At 45.5% G+C, this 22,900-nt stretch overlaps 1 protein-coding gene across 1 annotated transcript in view; it reads left to right on the top strand.

Annotated features, from left to right (window-relative positions):
• Vps35l (VPS35 endosomal protein sorting factor like) overlaps window positions 1–22,900 on the top strand; it is a 110,484-nt gene that overhangs the window by 46,146 nt on the left and 41,438 nt on the right. Inside the window, exons 15-24 of the mRNA XM_087908529.1 lie at window positions 1,034–1,080; window positions 2,332–2,443; window positions 3,410–3,526; window positions 5,767–5,820; window positions 8,557–8,637; window positions 11,299–11,361; window positions 12,129–12,214; window positions 15,365–15,445; window positions 18,368–18,431; window positions 21,216–21,314. Coding sequence (XP_087764655.1) covers window positions 1,034–1,080; window positions 2,332–2,443; window positions 3,410–3,526; window positions 5,767–5,820; window positions 8,557–8,637; window positions 11,299–11,361; window positions 12,129–12,214; window positions 15,365–15,445; window positions 18,368–18,431; window positions 21,216–21,314 — 804 coding nt within the window. The remainder of the gene's footprint in view (window positions 1–1,033; window positions 1,081–2,331; window positions 2,444–3,409; window positions 3,527–5,766; window positions 5,821–8,556; window positions 8,638–11,298; window positions 11,362–12,128; window positions 12,215–15,364; window positions 15,446–18,367; window positions 18,432–21,215; window positions 21,315–22,900) is intronic.

Raw genomic sequence — 22,900 nt, 5'->3', positions numbered from 1 at the left:
CGTCAAGTGCTCAGCGTCTAGACCGCTGGCATTAGTCCTTCTGTCTTACGCTTGACCTTGTCTATAACTATGCAAAACCATTCCCAAACCACTGCCCTAAAGACTACTTCATGTATTGATTTTTCAAAACAAAACAGAAAACCCAGGAGCTCTTTTAAAGACACGTCATTACCTTAAGATAGTTCCAAAGCCCTCTGTAGGGCACAGGAGTATACAGTCTCCTTCGGGTGGAAGGATATGCTTGGAATTTAGGAAAGGGCACATGGTAAGGAATGCGGTCTTTGGTGCTAGCACAGTGGGGTCACCGCTGACCCTGGTGCCTGGCTGTGTGACGTTGGCTAAAATCTGGCCATGGCTCAGTTTCCTGTCTATGAATGGGAGAATGGCAATGCATCTGGGCGGGAGAGATGAGACCCACGAGAACAAGCTTCTCTGTGATTAGTGGGCACTGAGCCGTGGCCTGGCATTTGTTGGTCGCTTTTTGACTGCATTATTGAGCAAGTCACAGGCTCTTTGACAAACGAGTAAGAGTGTCGTAGAAACTTAAGATCTTTCCCTCCTTATTCATGCCTGGGAGCTGGAGGTGCATCGTTCTGTAGTGACACTGGGTAGGGTGCTGCCACCATGTCTAACTCTGTGTCTCACCAAGGTCTCGCCATCGGTGGCTGGAGAGACTGGACCTGACCCTGGACTCACCTGATGCCTGGCCCCAGTTCTTTGTTGTTGTTGTTGTTTTTATTGTTTTGAGACAGGGTTTCTCTGTGTAGCCCTGGCTGTCCTGGAACTCGCTCTGTAGACCAGGCTGGCCTCAAACTCACAGAGATCTGCCTCTGCCTCCCAAGTGCTGGGATTAAAGACGTACACCCCCACCTCTTGTTTTACTTTCTTACCCTTCTTATCCTTGCCAAGCAGAGGGCTGTGGGAATTTGCATTATGTAAACTGGATGCTGTTTAAAGTATGGTGTTTTGGAAATCTCTTAGAGATGTTGCTTTGTATCCTCCAAGTTGACACTTTTCCTCTTAAACTTCCTAGGCTTTGCTGACGGAGATGATGGAGAGATGTAAAAAACTAGGCAACAAGTAAGTACTTACAAGACTCATATAGGCACCCGCTTGAAATTGCAGTCAGTGGCTGTGTGTGTGTGTGTGTGTGTGTGTGTGTGTGTGTGTGTGTGATGTGTGTCTGAGTTCATGCACAGAGACCAGGAGTTGGTATTAGGTGTCTTTCTCCATAGTGCTCCACCTTATTTTTTGAGGCAGGGTCTCTCATGATCCTGGAGCTCTCTGATTCAGTTAGACTGTCTGGCCAGCGAGCGCGGGTATCTTTCTTTCTCTGCCTGTCCAGCAGTGGGGTCACAGGTGTTCCCCCATCACAGCCAGGTCTTTATGTGGGTGCTGGAAATTTGAATCCAGGCCCTCATATCTGTGCAGTATGCACTTTACCAACAGAACTCTCTCCTCGACCATCACTTTGTTCTATTTAATCTTCTGAGCTTCCGCCGTTAACATGGGTGAGAGCAAGCACAGGGGTTTGTTAGACTGTGTGGAGGTTCAGAACAACGCGTTAGAATTGCCTGGTCTCAGACCTCAGCTCTGTTCTAACTTAGCTTTGTGATCTTGGCCCACTAACCTAACTGCCCTGTCCCTCAGTCTTCCCCCTCTGCAAAATGGGGGTGATACTAATAGCCCTTTCTGTATGGGGCTTGATAAATGATCAGGCCAGGAAGCACTTGGTTTCCTGCCTCCTGCCTCTGAGGGTCCCTTTACTACTTTCTTGGTGACAGATACGTGTACATCCTGGAGTGGGTTTTGGTCTTCCTCAAGTACCTCAGAGTCTCTCTCATAAGAAATTCCTCATATAAAAGAAACACATTTGTAGCAAGGACACATGCTGTTATGAATATTCAGTTTTGTTAGTGCATGAGCCTATGAAGGCTCCCGTCTACACAAGTGGGTTATAATTTTCCTGTGCATCCATCTAGTTCATTCAGCCGCTGTCAAGTGTCAGATATGCCGTGAGTCCTGTGGCAGCCTCTAGGGAGTGCCCCTTACTACATCTGATGATTTGATTTTTTTCTTTTCTAACCTTTCCATTAAAAGCTGTCAATCATCCTTCTTGGTAGGCAGTATACACCCTAGCATTAAATCTGGCTTGCAAGCCAGGTACGACATTTATTCATAATTCCAGAATTTGAGGAGTGGAGATGGGAGGGTTGTACGCTCCATGCCAGCCTAGGCAACGTAGAAAGACAAACACAAGTAAATAGACAAATAAATGAAGGACGTGTATGCTGAGGAAGCTGTGAGTGACTGGGCATCTGTGTCTTTCAGCGCTTTGCTCTTGAACTCCGTGATGTCAGCTTTCAGGGCTGAGTTCATTGCCACCAGGTCTATGGACTTCATTGGCATGATCAAAGAGTGCAACGAGTCTGGCTTCCCCAAGGTAGGCTCTTGATTCACTGGATTTGGGAGAAGAGACAACGGTGTCTACCTGATTGCTCTGGAGGCGGGAGTCAGGTGTGGGGGCAGTGCAGGCCTAGAGGAGACCGCTGAAGGCTCTGTTTCCAAAGGGTGTGATAGGAGAGGGTTGAGATTGGGATCCCTAATGCCATGGAACTGCTCTGCATCAGGCCTTGAATGCTGAACCCGTGAATGGACTCGCCATGGAGTGTTTAGGAAAGACGTGGTCACACATCTTTAAAATATATTTGCTGTTGGGCTGTGGAGGTGCTCAGTCAGTAAAGTACTTGTATAAGCATGAGGGCCTGAATTTGATGCCCACGTAAAAAGCCAGGAGTGGTAGCATGTGCTTGTAGTCCCAGTGCTGGGGAGGTGGGGACAGGCAGAGCCTGGGGATCTCTGACCAGTCAGTCAACCTAAATGGTGATTCCCAGGTCCCAGTAAGAGACCTGTCTCAAAAGCCAAGGTGGACGGCTCCTGAGGAACAGCATTTATGTTTGATTCTGGCCTCTTTGTGCACACACATACACACACGTACACTCACATGCACACACACACACACACACACACACACACACATGCACACACGCACACTCACATGCACGCATACGCACACATTCTCTCTCCATCCCCCAATTAGTGAAAACTACCTCCAGTAATACATAATACATGTGATCTGCAAATTAGACCACTCTAGGCCAGTGTACTGGGAACTGAGCTCTGGCTCTCACACAGGCTAAGTGCGTCCTCTACCCGAGATGCTTGGCGGTGGGCGCCAGCTCCGTGAGTTTCTCAGAGCTGTTTGGGTGGATCTGTGAAACTTCAGAAAAAGTCTTAGGAGGACTCCCCTGGAGACAGATGAAATGCTGGAGGCTTTTCTTTCTATTTCAAGCCTCAGGTTATTTTGACTTCAAATCTCTAGGAACATAACCGTTTTCTACTTTCTCAGCATCTCCTTTTCCATTCACTGGGGCTGAACTTGGCCTTGGCTGATCCTCCGGAGAATGATCGACTTCAGATTCTCAATGAAGCTTGGAAAGTCATCACTAAGTTGAAGAATCCTCAGGTGAGTACCCATTTAGACCTAAGATCCACTAATTTTTGTAGAAGTATTACAATATACGCTTAAGTTTTTATAAACGTGTTCGGGTGTTTTGCCTGCAAGTATGTCTGTATTCTATCTGTGAGCAGTGATTGTTAGCCACCACATGGGTGCTGGGAATCAAACCTGGGTTCTCTGCAAGAGCAACAAGTCTTCTTAGCTGCCAAGTCACCACTCCAGCTCCATACATTTTGCTTTTATAGATGGTTGTGAGCCACCATGTGGTTGCTGGGAATTGAATTCAGGACCTTTGGAAGAACAGTCAGTGATCTTAACCTCTGAGCCACCTCTCCAGCCCACATTTTGCTTTTAAAGAAACAAGCTTTAGCCACGTATGGTGACTCCCATCTGTAATTGCAGCACTCAGGAGACTGAGACAGGAAGATGAAGCATTTAAGACCAACCTGGGCTACATAAGGGAGACCCTGTCTCAAAAACCAAAAGCCAAATAATAGCAACAACAAAGCATCATGATAATAAATGACATTTCTACTAATCAAACTTATTAAAAAAATTCTCCTTGTATCATTTATTGTGATATCATATGGAGGGAACAAATGACATTAAAGATGTTTCTTAATTTTTCTGTCCCAATTATATCTTGTTTCTAAAACCCCAAGATGTACTAAACACATACAGTTACTGGCATTAAAAACTGCCTGCCTCTACCTCCCGAGTGTTGGTAACACCTAAAGTTTTTAAAATTTTCAGGACAGGCCCCAAAGCTACAGAGAAATCCTGTCTCGAAACAAACAAACAAAGCAAACAAACAAACAAAACCTTTAGGTGCCTTTTAGCCATGCAAAGAGCATCTAGAGTTCAGCTGTCAAGTGTATATTTTTAAATGATAATCTACTAGGATATCCCTAAAGGACTGAAGATTAGTTGTTGAACACCAGGACTGCCAAAAGTCTTACATGACAGACTGGCCGGTGTCATTTACTGTCATGCATGTGATGATGCCTGTGGCCATCGGGGATGTATGTTTGTGCATGTACGTGGTCTTTTGCCTTGGAATGTGTATGCACATCAGAGGGACGCTTCCCACCTTGATTCTTCACAGTTCCATGCTAGCTGCCTGTGGGCTTTCCTCCTCTTGTTTGTTTGCTTGTTTTGATTCCTGGCTGACCTGGCACTCTATGTAGATCAGACTGGCCTGGAGCTCACAGAGATCCTCTGCCTCCTGGGTGCTAGGATTAAAAGTGTGCACCATGGCATCAGGCTTTTTTCCATGGGTTGGTAGTCTTGATGGCAAGTGCTCTTACCAGCTGAGCCACCTCCCTGCCCCTTTAGGGCTTTTCAAACCTTTTTATAGGATAGATTTACAGCCCTTCTATAGTCAAATTTTTATTTTTCAAGCAACTTGCAAAGCTTGAATGCTTGCTCAGGTTCCCACCCCCCTGGGGTTTTCTGCTGAGATTGGCAAGGGCTCCTCACATCATGGGCCATTTGCTCTGTAAGCATGGCAGACTCCATAGATTTGCATCTTTGGCCTAAAGAGCAATGCTGGGGTCAGAGTGAGCAACAGGCTGCTTGTCTCCTTTTATGACTTGCTTTTCATGGTAATGTTTGTCAGTCAGTAAGCCCTGTGCGACTCTGTCCCAGCGTCTGGCAGAAGCAACTTCAGGGAGAAGGTTTATTTTGGCTCACAGTTGAGAGGATAGTGTCTGTAAGGTGAGGTGGCTGAAAAGCCAGATTCATAGCAGTGGGGACTTGTGCTGTATCTTGTTACAGTTGGTAGATTCAGAAAGCCGAGTCCTGGCTGGGCTGGGCCACAGCCCTCAAAGGACCACCTCCTCCAGCTCTGCCTCCCACCCCAGATGTCCCATAGCCTCCCAGAGCAGTCCCAGCAGTGGGAACCCATGAGGGACATTCATAGTCTTTTTTTTTTTTTCTTTCTTTTTTTGTTATTTCGAGACAGGCTTTCTCTGTAGCTTTGGAACCTGTCCTGGAACTACCTCTTGTAGACTAGGCTGCCTTTGAACTCACAGAGATCCGCCTGCCTCTGCCTCCCGAGTGCTGGGATTAAAGGCATGCGCCACCACCACTCGACTAAGGGACATTCACATTCAAACCGTAAGAGTAAGCCAGGCATTTCTGCATTTCTCTCTTGTTGGGGCCCTTGAGGATTTGTCTGTGAACTTGTGGCAGAAGTTAAGCAGTGTTGTGCTCATTCTGAAGCTGTGTTTGCCTTTTCTTTGTAGGACTACATTAATTGTGCTGAGGTGTGGGTAGACTACACCTGCAGGCATTTCACGGTATGTATGACTCAGGGGTTGTTTTCCTAAGGGTTTTGTGGTTTAATGGTTACCATAGCAACAGAGTCTGGCCATTTAGGAATGTTGCAGTGGTACTTGAGATGGTACTTGACAACACTGTGTTGTCCAGACAGGCTTGAAAGTCCTGGGCTCAAGTCTATTTCCTGTGCCACTAAGCCCGGACCTTAAACGTTAAGGTGTGAGAAGTGTTAGCGTGTGTTGTTAGCAAGTGTGCCACACATTGGTGCATCAGTCTGGGCAGTGCTGCGTCAGACAAAACCAAACAGTAGCCCCTCGGGAGCTAAAATGCTAAAATGTTTTGTAAATTGCCATAAGTGTCTGGTAGGCAGTGTTTTCTTTTTTCCATTTTATTTAATGTTATTGCTCCTGTTTAGCATCTTCAAACATTCAGAGCCTGTGTGTGCTTCCCACCCACAAGCAAACACAGACACTTCTTCCCTCGAGTGCAGACAAAACCATAATTTTGGGAATACTGAGCTAATCAAAGTATAAGGACTTTAGGTGCAGGTAGAAGTGGTCTCTTCTGAGCACCTTAGCAGAGTAAACTTGTTTTAGAAACATAATTTTTAAAACATTTTGGTGTGTGTATGTGTGTACTCTGTATGCATATGTGTGTCTTTCTGTTACCACATCGTCATCATCATCATCTAGAGCTAGTTTCTTTTTTTAGGGTTTATTTTTAGTGTGTGTGAGGGGGAGGTGGGTGGAGGAATGCATGCATGCATGCATGTTTGTATGCGCCTGTGGAGCCAGAGGCATTAGAGTTGGGTCCCTTCAGCTGTAGTTACAGGCTTTGTGAGCTACCCGATGTGGGTAATGGACTTCAGACTCTGGTCCTCATGATAGAATAATAAGTATTCTTAAGTATTAAGCCAGCTCTCCAGCCAGCCATCTTATTTATTATTGTTATTGGTGTGTGGGAAGGCTCTGTGTACGTATTTCCATTCAGAGGCAGAGGAGGAAGCCTCTTACCACTCTCAGCCTTTTGAGTAGACTGGTAGCCAACAATCCTCCGGGTATTCTTAAGTGCTAAGCCATTTCTCCAGCCAGCCATCTTTATTATTATTATTGGTGTGTGGGAGGGCTCTGTGTACATGCTTCCATTCAGAGGCAGAGGAGGAAGCCTCTTACTGGTTGTAGCCAACAATCCTCCGGTCGCTACTTACTCTACCTCAGCTATCCCCAGTCCTGGAGTCACAGGTACGCATAGCTACTCCTGGCTTTTTATGTGGGTGCTAGGGATCCGAACTCAGGTCCTCATGTTTGAGCATCCAGCCTGTTACAAGTTAGTGCAGGGTTATGGTCTGAATGTTTGTGTCCACCCTGCCTCCTTGATTCATGTGCTTAAACCTGTTCCCTGAGTTCAGCGTTAAGAAGTGGAGCCATAGACAGCTGCCTATGCTTCGCTGCTGGCTGGTATTGTGAGTGTAGGCCACACCAGCTCATGTTAACTGTCTCAAGGATGCCAGGGTAATTCAGGAAGATGTATCATGTCTTGAGAGTGGAGTCCTGGTGGGTGGGATTAGTGCCCTTAAAACCAAATCCCAAAGGAGTCTGTTAGCCCCTTCCATCATTAGAGGGCCTTGTGAGAAGGAACTGTCTGTGAGGAGCAGACTCTCTCCAGACACTGAATCTGCTGGTGCCCTGATCTGAGACTTCCTGGCCCCTAGGCCATGAGTAGGAAACTTCTGTCTTTACACTTCCTGGCCTACGATGTCCTTTTATAGCAGAGAGTGCATGAGGAAGCACAACTGGGTTCCTGTAAATCATGCTTTCTGAAATTCGAGTCTCAGAATTTTGCTGTCATGAAATACTGTCTTGGTTAGGGTTTGTATTGCTGTGAAGAGACACCATAACCATGGTAACTCTTAGAAAGGAAAACATTTAATCGTGTGGCTTACAGTTCAGAGGCTCAGTCCATTATCATCATGGTGGACATGGCGGCGTGCAGGCAGACAGGGTGCTGAGAGGAAGCTGAGAGTCCTACATCTTACACAGGCAACAGGAAGTGAACTGACACACTGGGTGTGGCTTGAGCATATATGAGACTTCAAAGCCCGCCTCCACAGTAGCACACTTCCTCTAAGGCCATACCTACTCCAACAAAGCCACACCTCCTAATAGTGCCACTCCCTATGATCTTAAGGGAGGTGGGGTGGGCAATTACGTTCAAACTACCACAAGTCCCATCTCTCTGTGGGCTGAATGTGAAACTGTCTTCACTTGTTGGCTGTGTAACAGTAGGCTGGCTTTGGGCTGTAGATGGCTGACCCTGACCCTGGCATAGATGACTGATGTGAGCAGTTAGGGCACATGACCTGTAAAGGGTGAGTCTCTACCCTTCCCACAATGCTTCACTGCTGACTTTCCAGGTGCTGAGACAGGAACCTGGGTCTGGTAGACAGAGGTAACCTAAATGACATTATCTTTCTAGAACAATATTCAGTACTGACTAGACTGAGGATATGGACATGATTTCTTTCCTTGAATTTATTTTTTCAGAGTATTTGAAACTATTTCATAGAAGGTGTGTGGCCTTTTGCTTGTTTGTTTGGTTTTTGGTACTGGAATGAAGCCAGGGCCTCACATCTGCTGGGCAAGTGCTCACTGAACTGTCCACCCAATCCTGTATCTTAGATGTGGTAGTGTTTCTCCCCAGGAAGAAAGCCAATGGTCCCAGCCTAACAATAGAGTTGGTTTATGTTCCCTGTATAGAAACGAGAAGTGAACACTGTTTTGGCTGATGTCATCAAGCATATGACTCCGGATCGAGCATTTGAGGACTCCTACCCCCAGGTAACAGGGGCGTGCTTCCCACTTTCTGTTGAGTGACATACTCATGTTGTACTATCAAAGGGTATACCCAGGAATCCTGTGTTTAATCTTGGCTCTGCCATATCGAAGCTTTGGGCCTCACTTTTGTCCCCTGCAGAATGGAGATAATGTTAGTCCTGTCCTCAGAGTTGTTGTGAGGGTTTGGGTGTGACACAGAAATACTGAAATGTTGTGTGACACGTGGCAAATTCTGAATAGCATTGTTGTTCACCCCAGTATGTAAAATGTCTATGTTTCCTAGCAAATGAACTTAAACTGTAAAAAAAGTATTAATATTATTTTCAACATTTGCTAAACAAAACAGAATAATTTAAAATCATATAATTTAACATAAAAATTAAATAGAATCATTACTATTTACCACTGTCTACCTCAGCTTCCAGTCTGAGCCTCAAAGGAAACTGAGAGAGAGCTGAGGAGTAGCTCCCCAAGTTAGGGCACTTGGTTTATAAGAATAATGTCCTGAATTCAAATCCCCAGCACGTGTGTAAAAAGCCAGGCATAGTTGTGCATGTGGGGGTCGTTGGAGTTTGTTAGCCACCAGCGTAACTTCAGGTTCAGAGAGGCTAGTTTCAAAAGAGTAAGATGGAAAATGAAAGAGCAGAACACCCAGTGTCTTCCTGTGACCTCTGTGCATACACTCATGTACATATAACACATACACACCACACACATACACTACACCACTACACAGATCTACACATACACACAACATGCACTATACTGATCTACGACATATATTACACTACCCATACTTAGACACATAAACATAACATATACTACAGACCCCACCCATACATACATATCATGTATACTACACAGACTTACACACATACACACAACACCACATACATTACCCAGACCTTCAAACACACACATGATTCACATACGCTATACAGACCTACACATACATGCACCATTTATGCACATATACTACACAGAACCACACATATACACATGACATGCATATGCTGAACAGACCTGCACACATATGCCAAAGAAGGAAGAGAAAAGATGAAGTGTTTGGTCCCAGACTGGATCCACACAGGAGAGAACAAAGGTGCAAGGGTGATGCCAGAAGGGACCTGGTGAGGCCTTGTGAACTCGGACTGTGTGTGACAGAATCGATTTTCAAGTTAGTGAGAAACTGGCTGAATTTGATAGCAGCAAAGTGGGGTACCAGTGAGGAATGTTGTTTTTAGGAAATGCAAAATGCAGTATTAAAGCACGAGGGATGTTGTTCTCATGGTTTAAGGGAAAAGAAAGCTGATCTTTCATAGAGAAAATGTCAGGTGTTGTTAGTGTTGGTTACTGCAATAAAACATCTGTGGTAATCAATTTATACAGTTCTTGTTGTTCTTTTCGTTTTGTTTGGCTCACAGTTTTGAAGGTTGCAAGCCTCATTAGTCGATCCTGTTGGTTACGTTGCTAGCCATCTGGAGAAATGTCTCCAATAGCTATATTTTCGGTTTTGAACAAGTGAGTTCATTAATTTTAAGCCAAAGTAAAAGGATAAATACTAAGAGATAGGTAAACAAGTAGCAAAACATTATCTAATTGGGCACTCAGAACATCCAGTAGAAATCAATTGGTGGGGAAGCCAGCTCCTTTAAGGCAGCTAGCTGGAGTTCCCCACGTGAGAAAGTTCCAGACAATTCCCTCAGGTGAGGCTTTCACATAGCAACTAACAGAGAACGTCATCCAGTCAAGTGCTCCCAGCATCTAGCAGAAAACCCATGGGGAAGTTGAGGCTGATGTTCCTGGTTCAGCTTTCTGTCCAGGATGGACTTTTCTCTTTCCTACCTGCAGGCATTCTTCATGTTGTGTGACAAACAGTAATAACCTGTTCTCGGGGACACAGCTTATAGGCTGTTTTACTGTTCTCTTTGTTCCTTGCCATGGAGATAGGGGGCAGCCATCCCTTGGAGGGACCCTTTGAGACAGTCATGCTTAAGTCTGAAATGTTTCCAGAGTCAACTTCTCAGTGCGCTCAAGAGGCATGTGACAATAACATACTAGTAATACATACTAGCTAGGGAGCTAGAAAGAGACCAGGAATGGTTGTGTCCCATAATCCCCCATGTGGGCACACCCCAGTCACCTAAGGACTTCCCATCAGGGCCCCCGCCTTTCTAACATTCCACTCTCTCCCAGTTGTACCATCCAGGACACCAAGATTTCCCAGCACCACATAGAACAGGCAGAGTGGCACACACCTGTACTCTCAGCACTGGGGAGGTAGAGGCAAAAGGACTAGAAATTCGAAGTTACTCTTGGCAATGTACTGTGCTCAAGGCAATCCTATACTACTTTCATTTTGAAAGGTGAGTCAGAGCATTGCAGAACAGGCTCTTTCCTGAGCACATGGGCAGCCCTACATAATCCTCACGGATACTGCGCTGCAGAAGAGGCTGAGGCCAGGGCATAGTCTCCAGGACTCTAAAGGAGGAGGTAGAGTAAAAAGAGCCCTGACTGAGGCAGGATCTAACCTGGTCTGTTTTTCCTTCCTTGAGCAATCCAGGCTAACTCTACAGTGGTTGTGGTGGGGAGTTATGAAAGAGGGCTGCCTTTTTAAACATACAGGTTTTATTAACCAAGATGTTTTTTCCTTCCGCTTTACAGCTTCAGTCAATAATTAAGAAAGTCATAGCCCACTTCCACGATTTCTCCGTCCTCTTCTCAGTGGTAAGTAGCATTTCTCAGTGACCTTTGGAGACGGTGTCCTCTGTTGCTGTCATGGTTTCATGGTACCCGGGCCAGGAGTACTCAGTTCCTTGTGTAAAGCACTTAGGTCCTGTCACCTTAAAAAGCAATTGTTTGATATGGCTTAAGCACCATTTGGAAATACAGTACTTGCAAACTGAGTGAAGACTGTTGTTTCTGTCTAATTTCTTCCTCATCGGAGGGTGCGCACCCCACCTGGTTGACTGAGCCCCCCTTGTCCAGATGCTTCATGCGTGGTGTTTTGTTCTTGGACTTAGGATTATTCATACGTATATAGAATGAGATTCCTTGAGCCGGGACCCAAGTCTAAATAGAATTCAGATACATTTTATATGTATCTTTGCACAAAGACAGGGTTTCATGTAATAGCTTAATAATTATGTACAAGGGACTGAAGAGGCAGTTCAGGGACACGGCACTTGCCTGGTGTGTTCCGTGCCCACACTGTCAAACAACACAGCAGGCACAAGCAGAATATCATGGTATAAAATGTTCAACTTGGGGCGTTGTATTGACACTAAAAAGTACAGAATTAGGAACATCTTAGGTTTCAGATTTTAGATTAAGGATGTTTAGTCTGTAATCATTAAAAAAAAAAAAAGAATTCCAAGCCAGGTCCTTCAGGGGATTCCCAAACATTCCTTCTGCTTATTTGAACCTCCCCCCCCCACCCAATGACCCACAAATTATTTCCAGTTATTTGTGTCAAGTGCTTTCTTTATCCTTAGGAAAAGTTTCTACCATTTCTGGACATGTTCCAAAAAGAGAGTGTGCGGGTGGAGGTTTGCAAGTGCATCATGGAAGCCTTTATCAAGTAAGTACAAGATGGCGTGACCAGCAGCCGTGACTCCTGGCAGTTTGAGAAGTGTGTCTGTGGTGATGCACCCTGCAGCCTAGTGACGTATGCATGCCTCATCCCTAAAGAACCACAGGGAGAAAAGCAGGTGCCAGGCCAAGCACAACGGCTAATTCCTATAATCCCGTTGCCCGAAGACTGAGGCAGGAGGATGATAAGTTCAAGGCTAGTAAGACCTTGGCACATGTGCATGTATGTGCGTGCATGCATGTGTTTGTGTGTGTGTGTGAGAGAGAGAGAGAAAATATTTATATAGGTAGATAATTTAAAATAATTTATTTAAGAAAAGAAGAAAGCAGACCGAGCAAGCAGTGGGAGTGAGGCAGTAAGCAATGTTCCTTAGTAGTTCCTGCTTTAGTTCTTGCCCTGACTTCCGTTCATGACAGACTGTGCAGTGTAAGCTGAAGTGAGCCCCTCCCCCACCAAAAATGTTCTCTTTCGTATTGGGGGCTGAAATATGGGCTGATGGTTAAGAGCACTTGCTGCTCTTGCACCGAACCAGGGTTTGGTTTCCAGCCCCCACATACAGCTCACAAGCATTCATAGCTCTGGCTCCAGGGCATCTTATGCTCGCTTCTGAATTCTGTAGGCATCAGACATGTACATGGCGCACATACATGCATTCAACCAAAATACTCTCTCTCACACACATACATATACATACATACATACATATGTATATATATGTATATATAAAACATAAATCTTTAAAATTTTATGTATTTGTGTGTGTCTGAGTGTATGTTATATGTACCATGGGTATGCAGAAACCCATGGCGGTCAGCAGAGGGGCATCAGCTCCTTTGGAACTGGGAATTGAACATGTAAGTGCTTTTAGCTGCTGAGACATCTTTCTGGCACCATGATAATTTTTAAAATATCAGGCATCATGATAAAATTAGTAATTAATGCTTAAGAAAGCCAAAGGGGGTCTGGAGAGATTGTCTTAGTGGATGAAGCCACCAAGCTTGATGATCTGAGTTCAATCTCCAGAACCCACGTGATGGAAGGACCAACTCCATGTGCATGCCGTGGAGCATACCCTGTCCCTCCCTCAAAATAAGTAAATGTTAAAAAAAAAAAAAAACCAAATTCAAATAAAACTGCCAGATTTTGACAGGATACTGGCCACTAGTTCCATGCCTTCAACATGGTTTTGGAAGGAGTCTTTCTTTGCACTAAGATTGGTGTTTGTTTGTTTGTTTGTTGCATCAATGAGGGTCCTACATAACCATGGCTACCCTGGTATTTGCGGTGTAGCCCAAAGTAGCCTTGAACTTGCAATAACATTCTGTCTCAGCCTCTTGAGTACTGGAATTGCAGCGGGTGCCCTCAGTTTCGTTTTGCAGCATGGAGCTTGCAGAGCAGCATTTACAGTGAAAGCAGGCGTGTGCACGAGGGGCTGGTGCCAAGAAAGCCGTCTCCAGTGCTGGGTTCACAGCAGACGACTTCATGGCTCATTTTAGTCCCTGTCATTTCTTAAGTCCAGATTCTTAAACTGCCTACCAGTGGTGCTCCCTGTAATGCTGTACAGGCAAGCATGGATTTTTCTATAGGTACTAGGGATGTGAACTCCAGTCTTCATGCTTATGCAGCAAGTACTTACCTGCCGAGCCATCTTCCCAGCAGTTTAATTTTAATTTAGTCTTTTTGTTTGTTTGTTTGTTTAGATTCTAAGATACTAAGTTCAAGATAGAACATTATCTCTCCACACGGAGAGACACAAAATGCCTGCCAAATAGTGGAGAACGTTACACGCGACTACCCTTAGACATACTTGTTGAGAGCCTATCATATATGCATACACATGTGGGCATGTGACTACAGTTCCAGCTATTCAGGAGGCTGAGGCAGGAGGATTGCTGAGGCTAGAATTTGAAACCAGCCTGGGCAGTACAATCAGATTCTGCCCCCGCCCCCCCCCAAAAAAAAGAAAGAAAGGAAGGAAGAAAGAAAGAAAACCAAGAATAAAAACCCCTCTACCTCTTAAGTGGTGAGACCAAAATAAAAGATAAAATAAATAAAGAAAAGATATAATAAATAGTAATGTGGTGAGATAAAGGAAAGAGAAGTAAGGGTGTGTGTGGTATTGGAAGGTGGAGGAAGGTGAGAGGCAGTGATAATCTGTGGACAAAGATGAAAACCCAGTTTATATAACGTATGGCATGTATCTAGTTTGGTTTATCTGTGATTTCATGTTGGTTCTCTTAAGCTATCTTTTAAAATGAAAATTGTTCTAAATACTAAGTCCATGAATATGGTTGGCTTTAGAAAATTGAGTATCAAACAATACACAGAATATTTCAGAGTAATATCAAATTCTGTGTATTGTTCTCTTTTTTAAAAGGTTTTTAATTGAGTTCATTTCTCTGAGTGTGTGTGTGCGCACATGGGTGTGTGTGTGTGTGCGTGTTTGTGCATGTGCATGCGTGTGTGTACATGTGTATGTGTGTTCGTGCATGTGTTGCAGTGCGGGTGTGGAGGTCAGAGGAAACAAATAAGTTTCCTCCTTCTACCATGTGGGTTGTCAGGCTTAGTGGCGAGTACCCTTACCCACTGAGCCATCCTGGAACCCATGTAAAGTGGAAAGAGAACTGACTCCAGAATTGACCTCTGACCTCCACATATATCTTATGGCGTGCCTGCACCCACCCACACAAGTACATACGATAATGATAAATGCATTTTTCCTTTCTAAAGATTAATATTGACTGCTTTATCTTTAGTATATTTGGAGCAGACATACCTACTTTTCCATGAAGATTCGTTTTGGGTGTTGGTCCTGTCATGTTTTGCTTGGCACTTACCTCCCATGCAGGTTGTAGGCAGCGGCAGGTGTTAAACGTAGTAAAAAGACAGGCTTCCGCCTACCGGGCACAGGCAGCGGCTTACAGTGATTTCACAACTAGGAATAGTCAAATGTGTGAGAGAGCACCTTGTGACTTACAGAAGAGCTGAGAGGAAAGCCAGAGCAATGCATCTCACGGCTCACTGCCTGTGTGCTGTACCGAGCAGAGCACTTGGGGTTCTCATACAGCTGCTGAAAGCCAAACCCACTCTTTCATGGCCATGGACAGAGGTTTACCATTGTCTCTTAATGTCTCCTAGGCACCATCAGGAGCCAACCAAGGACCCCGTCATCCTGAATGCCCTGTTGCACATTTGCAAGACCATGCATGACTCTGTGAAGTAAGACACCTTTAAAGCTGAAACGCAGCATGACTGGGGTGCATTAAGGAGTGCTGCCTGTAAGCTGCTGCAGCAAATGGCTTGATCTGGTCTAGATTCCCAAAACCTGGGTCTGGAGAGAGATCAAAGTGAATAAGGGTGCTAATTGCTCTTGCGGACGGCTTGGGTTTGTTTCCCAGGACCCATACATGTTGGTTGGCTCACAGTTGCCTATGATTCCATTTCCAGGGGATCTGACATCCTTTTACCTCTGCAGGCTCCTGCATGCTCATGATGCACATGAACTCATGCAGTCTCGCACACATGCACATTTAAAAAGAACAAACGAGTGAAATGAAAAGACACCTGCTCAAGAGGCTGCAGAGATGGTGCGGCTGATAATGTGCCTCTTGCACGAACAAGAGGACCTGAGTTTGAGTCCCTGGCACTCATCTAAAAGCCAGATGCTGCTGGGCACATCTGTAACCTCAATGGTGGGAGCACAGAGACAGGCTGAGCCCTAACCAGTCCATCTATCAGAATTGATGAACTCCAGATTCAGTGAGACACTGGCTCAAAATAGGTGACAAACAATTAACAAAGACACTTGATTTCAGTCTCTAGATTCCACATGCATGTGCACGCACACGCACGCACACACACACACACACACACACTCCTATTAACAAGAGCACGCCAGTCTTAAACAGCAAAGAGCACAGGCTAGCCTTCAAAAGAAAGGTGAGATAGCAAATGTTTGTACAGAAGGATTTCTGTTGGGGAGAAAGGGCTGTTTTTGTGCATGTGAACTCAAAGGCTCTCTCCTAGAGCTGTCTGAGAGCAGTGACAGTGGCAGCTCACTCAGCCCCTAGCATAGCCCCTTAGTTTATCTCCTCCTTGTCTTGTTATTTGATGTGCAAAAGACATAGCTTCCATTTCCTGCAGTGGCTTTGTGTGCCCAGATTGTTGAAAGCATAGGTCTAGCCTCGGGCTTTAACCTTTCAGAGGCTGCTTCACTCTCACAAGTTGTTTGCGGCTATTTTAACCTCCAAGGAATTTGCACAGCAGCTTGGTTCGCTGAGAAGTGTCTGAAGAACTGAGAATGTTGCTTTGGAATCTCATCATCCACGGGACGCCTTTCTTCTTTTTTCTTCATTTTAATTTTAGAGCCTTTATAACTGTGCCTTCAGATTCATGAGTAGTTAGGAAAATCCAAATGTTATCAGTATTACTACACTTCTGTCAGGTGAAGTGGCACACACCAGTAATCCCAGCACTTGGGAGACAAAGGCAGGAGGATCGCAAGTTCAAGACCAGACTGCATAGTAGGGTCTTTTTTTTTTTTTTAAAGATTTATTTATTTATTCCTTATGTATACAACATTCTGCCTCCATGTATGCCTGCATGCCAGAAGAGGGTGCCAGATCTCATTACAGATGGTTGTGAGCCACTCTGTGATTGCTGGGAATTGAACTCAGGACCTCTGGAAGAGCAGCCAGTGCTCTTAACCTCTGAGCCATCTCTCCAGCCCTGCATAGTGGGGTCTTAACAACAACCGTGGTTATATATTTTCATAATAAAAGCACTCAATAGACTGCAATTGAGCAAAAAATAGAAACAAAGGAATACAGATATTTTTATCTTACAAGGCAGCGTTTGGCTCAGGAGACCTGCAGCGGGGCGTGATAGCGCTTAGGTACATCACCGATCAGAAGGATCCAGTGTCCTCCTGGTGCTGTCTGCCCTCCCTGCGCCGTGTCACTCTCGTGTTCCTGCTGGAAGGTGGCTTCTGTCCACACAGGCCATGTGCACAGCCCAGCTTTCTCTGAGGGACAGCACCGGGGACAGTCACCCTTTGCCTGCCTTCACAGTGTCGCACCTAGCTGTGAAGGAGACTAGGAAACGTCTCAAAGAACCGAGGGGCACTGAGCGTGGTGCCCTACACCTCTAATCCCTGATCCAGGCTCAGGCAGGCAGCCAGCCAGGGCCAGGTAGTAAGACCCTGTCTCAAATACTAAAAATGAAAAGAACGGAGGGCACATTGTATATCAAAGAACAGTGCAATATTTGCCAAAATTTATTTTCCCATATGATAAACCAAACAAAAACTTTCACTCTTCTTTCTTTTTGTTCCTAGAGATTAACCCCAGGGCCTTACACAATGCTAGACAATCATTCTACCACTGAACTCAATCACCATCCCCAAAGTTTTAAAAGCTTTAAACATAAATTTGGGGAACTATTTGTATGGGAACTATTTGCATGTGTAATCAAACTAGACTCAGCAATTTAGATTTACATTTGTGTTTCATTTTCCGCAAAGTATCAGTGAGATGTTTTCAGATACATCCAAGAGTGAGGTGGGTTGATGGACAAAGGTGGGGAGAGGGGCCACATGATAGAACGAGCGTCCCAAGGTGTCAATGGTAGAACTTGAAGGCAAGTGTGTGGGCGTCCGTTAGATAAGCAGCGGCCGTGGCACAAGGCTTTAATTGTGAGTTTGAGGCCAGCCTGGTCTACAGAGTGGGTTCTAGGACAGCCAGGGCTTCATAGTGAAACCCTGTCTTGAGAAAAAAGAAAAAAAAAAGAGACAGAGAAGAAAGTTCTTTGATATGTAGTAGAAAATTTTAAAAATAAAGAGACGCCAGATTTTCTCTGAAGTGCAGGACTCTGACGTCAGTGCTTGCTGTCTGAATTCTAAAGAAGAGAAAGTTGCCTTCTCTTGTGCTGTTGGTAACCATGCCTTGGGAATGGCGGCTTCAGGGAGAAGAGACATACATTTGAATTCTGTTCCCTTTGGTTAACACTTCTGTCTAAAGATAGACAGGCAGCCGCCTGTGGGGAGTTTCTGCCTCACTCTGAGCCGCCTGCCTCTGGTGCTCTCCTCTGCAGGTGGCTACATTTGCCGCCTCCGTGTTAATTATGCACCGTTATTGATTCTAGCGCTCTCACTCTGGAGGACGAGAAGCGGATGCTGGCCCACTTGATCAATGGGTTTATAAAAATGGTAAGTTTGTGGGAAAGAAGTTTCAGTGCACTTGGAAACATGATGTCATTGTTTATCCCCTCTCCGCTGAGAGTGGCTCACGTTGTATTCCCCAGTGCTTTTCATTTTTACTGAGATAAGATGGAATTAGAAATTACTTACGTTTGTCAAGACTCCCTTGGGGACAGAGCGAGCCAAGAGAAGCTGACTGTGGGAAAAGTCAGAGGGGGAGGGGTGGGACAGGGAAAATGCAGATGAAAACTCCTGGGTAGTGGCTGGGCTTGGGGTCGTCTCTGCTACCAGGACCTCCCGTCTATGTCATCTTTGGTCCCACCCTCTTCCCATTGCCTTCCATCCTGAGCAGGCTTACCTCTGACCCTGTGGTCTATCAAGATGGACTCCCACAGCTTCTGGGGTTGGAACTCTTTGGATTAACTTGTGTGTTAGTTATCTTTCTCACGTCTGTGTTCAGCAACGTAGGTGAGGAAGGGTTTGTTTGGGCTCACAGTTTGAGAGGACAGTCCTTCATGGAGGGGGTAGGGGTGGTGACGTCATCAAGGTAGGACCTTGAGGCCGCAAGTTACTTTGTGTCCGCAGTCAAGCTGGTGTTGGGGGTGTTCCCTTTAGTTTAGCATGCTTTCTCCTTCTTCTGTAGTCTGGACCACAGCCCACAGAGTGGTACCACCTAAATTTAGGGTGGAGCTTTTCATCGTAATTTACTCAATCTAGATAATCCTTGCTAAACATGCCCAGAGGCCATTTCCCTGGTGAGTCTAAACTCTGTGAAGGTGACAATCATAATTAACCAGACAGCTTGGGGCGGGGGGGGGGGGGGCCTGAGAGACCTGTGTGACCCAGTCATGAAGACCAAGAATGGAGAGCCAGGTTCCTGGAGCAGTCCTCATGTGGATTGTCCGGTGGTGCAAAACCTGAGCCTGGGAAAATGCCCTGTGCACATCCACACCCATCCCATCATTTGCTGCTGCTTGGCAGTTAACCTCAAGTGTGGTAGCAGAGAATAGTTGCTGTCTTTGGTTTTTATTTTTTCATTTCTTATTTGATGGTTTTATACAAATAAACATTGTATTTTATTCATATCATCCCATTTACCCTCTCTCATCCCTCCTCTCTGCCTCTGCACCCTTTCCCAACAAGTCTGCCTCTTGCTTTTATGTCTCTTTTATTCCATTTGTGTGTGTGTGTGTGTGTGTGTGTGTGTGTGTGTGTGTGTGTGAGAGAGAGAGAGAGAGAGAGAGAGAGAGAGAGAGAGAGAGAGAGAGAGAGAGAGAGAGACTGGCTGCGTTTTTAAGTGTTACTTGCATGAGCGCGGGTGTAGACTTACTTACTGGAACACAGGCATCTTACTGCAGACGTTGACTCTCCCTCCCCCGGCTGCCATCATTGTCTTGTTTTCTTAGTTTGTATGTCTGTGGGTTGGCTGGCTAACCAGGCTACTTCATAGGATGCCAGCTCAAATGGCCCGATGGAGTATCCATACTGCGTACCACCCCAGGCTGCTGCTGGGTGGCTCCACTGTCCTCCAGATGCCTCCTTCCTGTCCACTCATGTCTTGTTGTCTGTCTCACATGGTGCTATCTCTCATGAAGGTACACTATGGAAGTTCAGGGCTTTGGAGAGCCAAGCCTTAGATATGAAGTGACCCTCAACTGTATTCGGTCGAGTTCTGTTAGTCAAAATGAGGCAGGGTCATCTGTGAGGGAGAGGAGGTGAAGAGACTGCACATCCTGACGGGAAGAGTGTAGAGGAGATCTCAGGACGGGAAGGATTGCTTCAGTCTTTTATGGAAACATCCTGCCACGTGGTGTTCCAGCTCACCTTTGCCTTAATTCTGGGTGCTCACCGAGATCTTACTGTGTGGCCCCAGGCTGGCCTGGAACTTCCGAACTGAAGTAGACCTCCTGCCTCAGTAGCTAGGATGAGAAGTGCACATCGCACATCTGGCTTGGAATCCTCTACTTTAATAAAACATCAGAATCCAAGCTGACTGAGGTAGAAATGTTAAGGCCCACAGATAACAACTGTAAAATGGTGGCCTGTCCAAGCGAGGGTGAAGCTGGGCGCCATCAATTCTGATGGAAATTCACAGTCAGCCTCTCTGTTCCCAGGTGGGGAATGGACCTGGGGACTTTTGAGTTCCTCTCCTTTGTCCTTGGCTTACACAGCGGGCTCATCAGGAACAATGTGTCTTTCCCAGCCTTTGTCTGAATGTCACTGGGTCTTAGGGTGTTAGCCCACACCTGCTATGGAACAGAAAGCTCTGTGCAAACCGATCTGAGGAGCAGTGAACTCTCTCCTGCCGTCCAGCTTTTCACAAAGACAAGGAAAGAGGCGCCAAGGGGTTAAGGTGGAGACACTTCCTCTGGCTGCTGAGGTCAGGTCCCCATCAAGAAACAGTAGGGTGTGGCCCGTATTAGGGAAGCCCTTGTGACAAATGGCTCCCAAGGACCCAATTTATGTTTGGTGAAAGGCCACAGCTAAGAAATGAAATTCCATGATTTCCTTTCCTTACTAGTCTGGAAAAATTCTATTTTTGCCCTGCTCCTATTTTGTGGCCTTGAACTTATTGTTTTTGTCACAGAGCTGGGCTTCTCAGCGGGGTCTTTGAGTTCTACTTGGACTGAAATGATGTGAGACCTTTGTAGTCAGGGAGAAAGGGGGAAAATGTGTGTACATATGTGTGTGTTTGTGCATGAATGTGTTGGGTGTGCACAACATTTATACACACGTTTGTCTTTCCACTAATAACAACACTGCCTTTTCACATCTCTCTCTCTTTGATTCTAGGTCTCCTTCGGCCGTGATTTTGAACAGCAGCTCAGCTTTTATGTTGAGTCCAGGTCGATGTTTTGCAACCTGGAACCTGTTCTTGTGCAGCTGATCCATGTAAGCATTCTTGTCGTAGGTTCTTTCAATGAGTGTTGATTGGTTATCAATATGCTACATGCTAGGCTCAATCTGTTCCTTTAGTTATTTGAGACTAGGTCTCATGTAGTCCAGGCTGGCCCCCACTATGTAGCTGAGTCTGGCTTTGAACTCCTGATCCTCCGACCTCTAGAGCTCCTCGCCCTTGACCCCCCCAGGGCTGGGGTCAAGTAGTTTGCAGTCTGATTCTTCAGGCCCGCTCCTGCTGCAAACATGGCTCTCCGGAGCCTCACCAGATCCACAGCTGTGCTTGTGTCTTTGAGGCTCTTGGTCATATTTTCTTTCTTTTTGCTTCATTGATTTTTTTTTTTCTTCTTGAATAAGATTCCGCCCCGCTTCTCAGAAATTTGCTTGCTCTTATTTCTGCACGGCAGTGGCAAGACTCAAGTGGTCTGCACTGCGCTCCACTGATGGGCAGGGGACCTGAGGCCCTGTCTAACCAGAGGTTTGCTGCTTTCCTCAGGCTTGCTGACCCCCTGAGTCAAAAGGCTTAGTAACAGCTCTGCTTACTATTAAACAGCCAACAGCTTGAAAAATACCAGAAAAAGTAAAATTTTATGTGTATATATATATATATATATATGTATAATAAAAATTGAAAGAAAAACAACATTTTTATTTCATTCTTTAAAAACAATTCCTAAATAATATAGTTACGGACTGGGTGTGGAGCACAGTGCCAGGGTCTAGCATTTGTGAGGCCCTGGGTTCTAGTCCTGTATCCAGCAAAACAGATAGAAAGTGTGCCGCTTGCATAGCTGTATCCCCTTCCTGATGAAGTGTGTGCATGCTTGCCAGCACCGCACAGCCCCAGCCTGGGAATCAGATCATTGACCACTGCCCTTATTTTCTCTTCCTCATCAGTCTCCCCCCCCCCAACTCTTTATCACTGTAGCTGCTGACAGTTCAGTCATGTAGAGTGTAGTTATAAGGGATGTAATCTGGTGTGGCCACACCCTATATCACACCAACACAGGGTCTGACAATTGCTATTTCTTAAAATCTGCCCTTGAGTGCAGCGCCCCGAGGTTGCCATGGTATACAGTTTGGGAACCAAAACTTTCATTATTCTCTTTAATATTTTTCTATCTATTGAAAAACAAAACTTTCTTGTACTTATTCTGCCCCCCCCGCGTAATATGTTATTTTGCACAAATCATTCTAAGACCTAAATCTAGAGGCTTTATCTATAAAATGGGGTTAGTCATGGTGCCCACACACAGGGCTGTAAGGATCAAATGAGTGGGTGGTGTGTATCAGCTGGATAACGTGGCTGTGGCTGCTGCTGTTAGGAGTGGCTGCATCGCTCACTCTAGTCTTAGATTTGGAAGTTTCCCTGAGATTGTGTGCTTAGAATGTGGAACTTCTGGAAATGGGGTAAGCAAACCCTGGTTATTCATTAACCCAGAAGAATGTTAATTTGTTCTGCTAGTTGGTAGGTATGACTAACACAGCAGGTGCCTGTGTTCTGCTTGGAGATATTTACTCAAGCCTAACCTGCCTGTTGATCTTAGTATTTCAGCGCAAGGGGCCAGCTGGTTCGTCTT

This window comes from Myodes glareolus, chromosome 7, assembly GCF_982192425.1.
Source record: "Myodes glareolus chromosome 7, mMyoGla1.1, whole genome shotgun sequence".
NCBI classification, from domain to species: domain Eukaryota; kingdom Metazoa; phylum Chordata; class Mammalia; order Rodentia; family Cricetidae; genus Myodes; species Myodes glareolus.
This window is presented reverse-complemented; position numbering and strand designations above follow the sequence as displayed.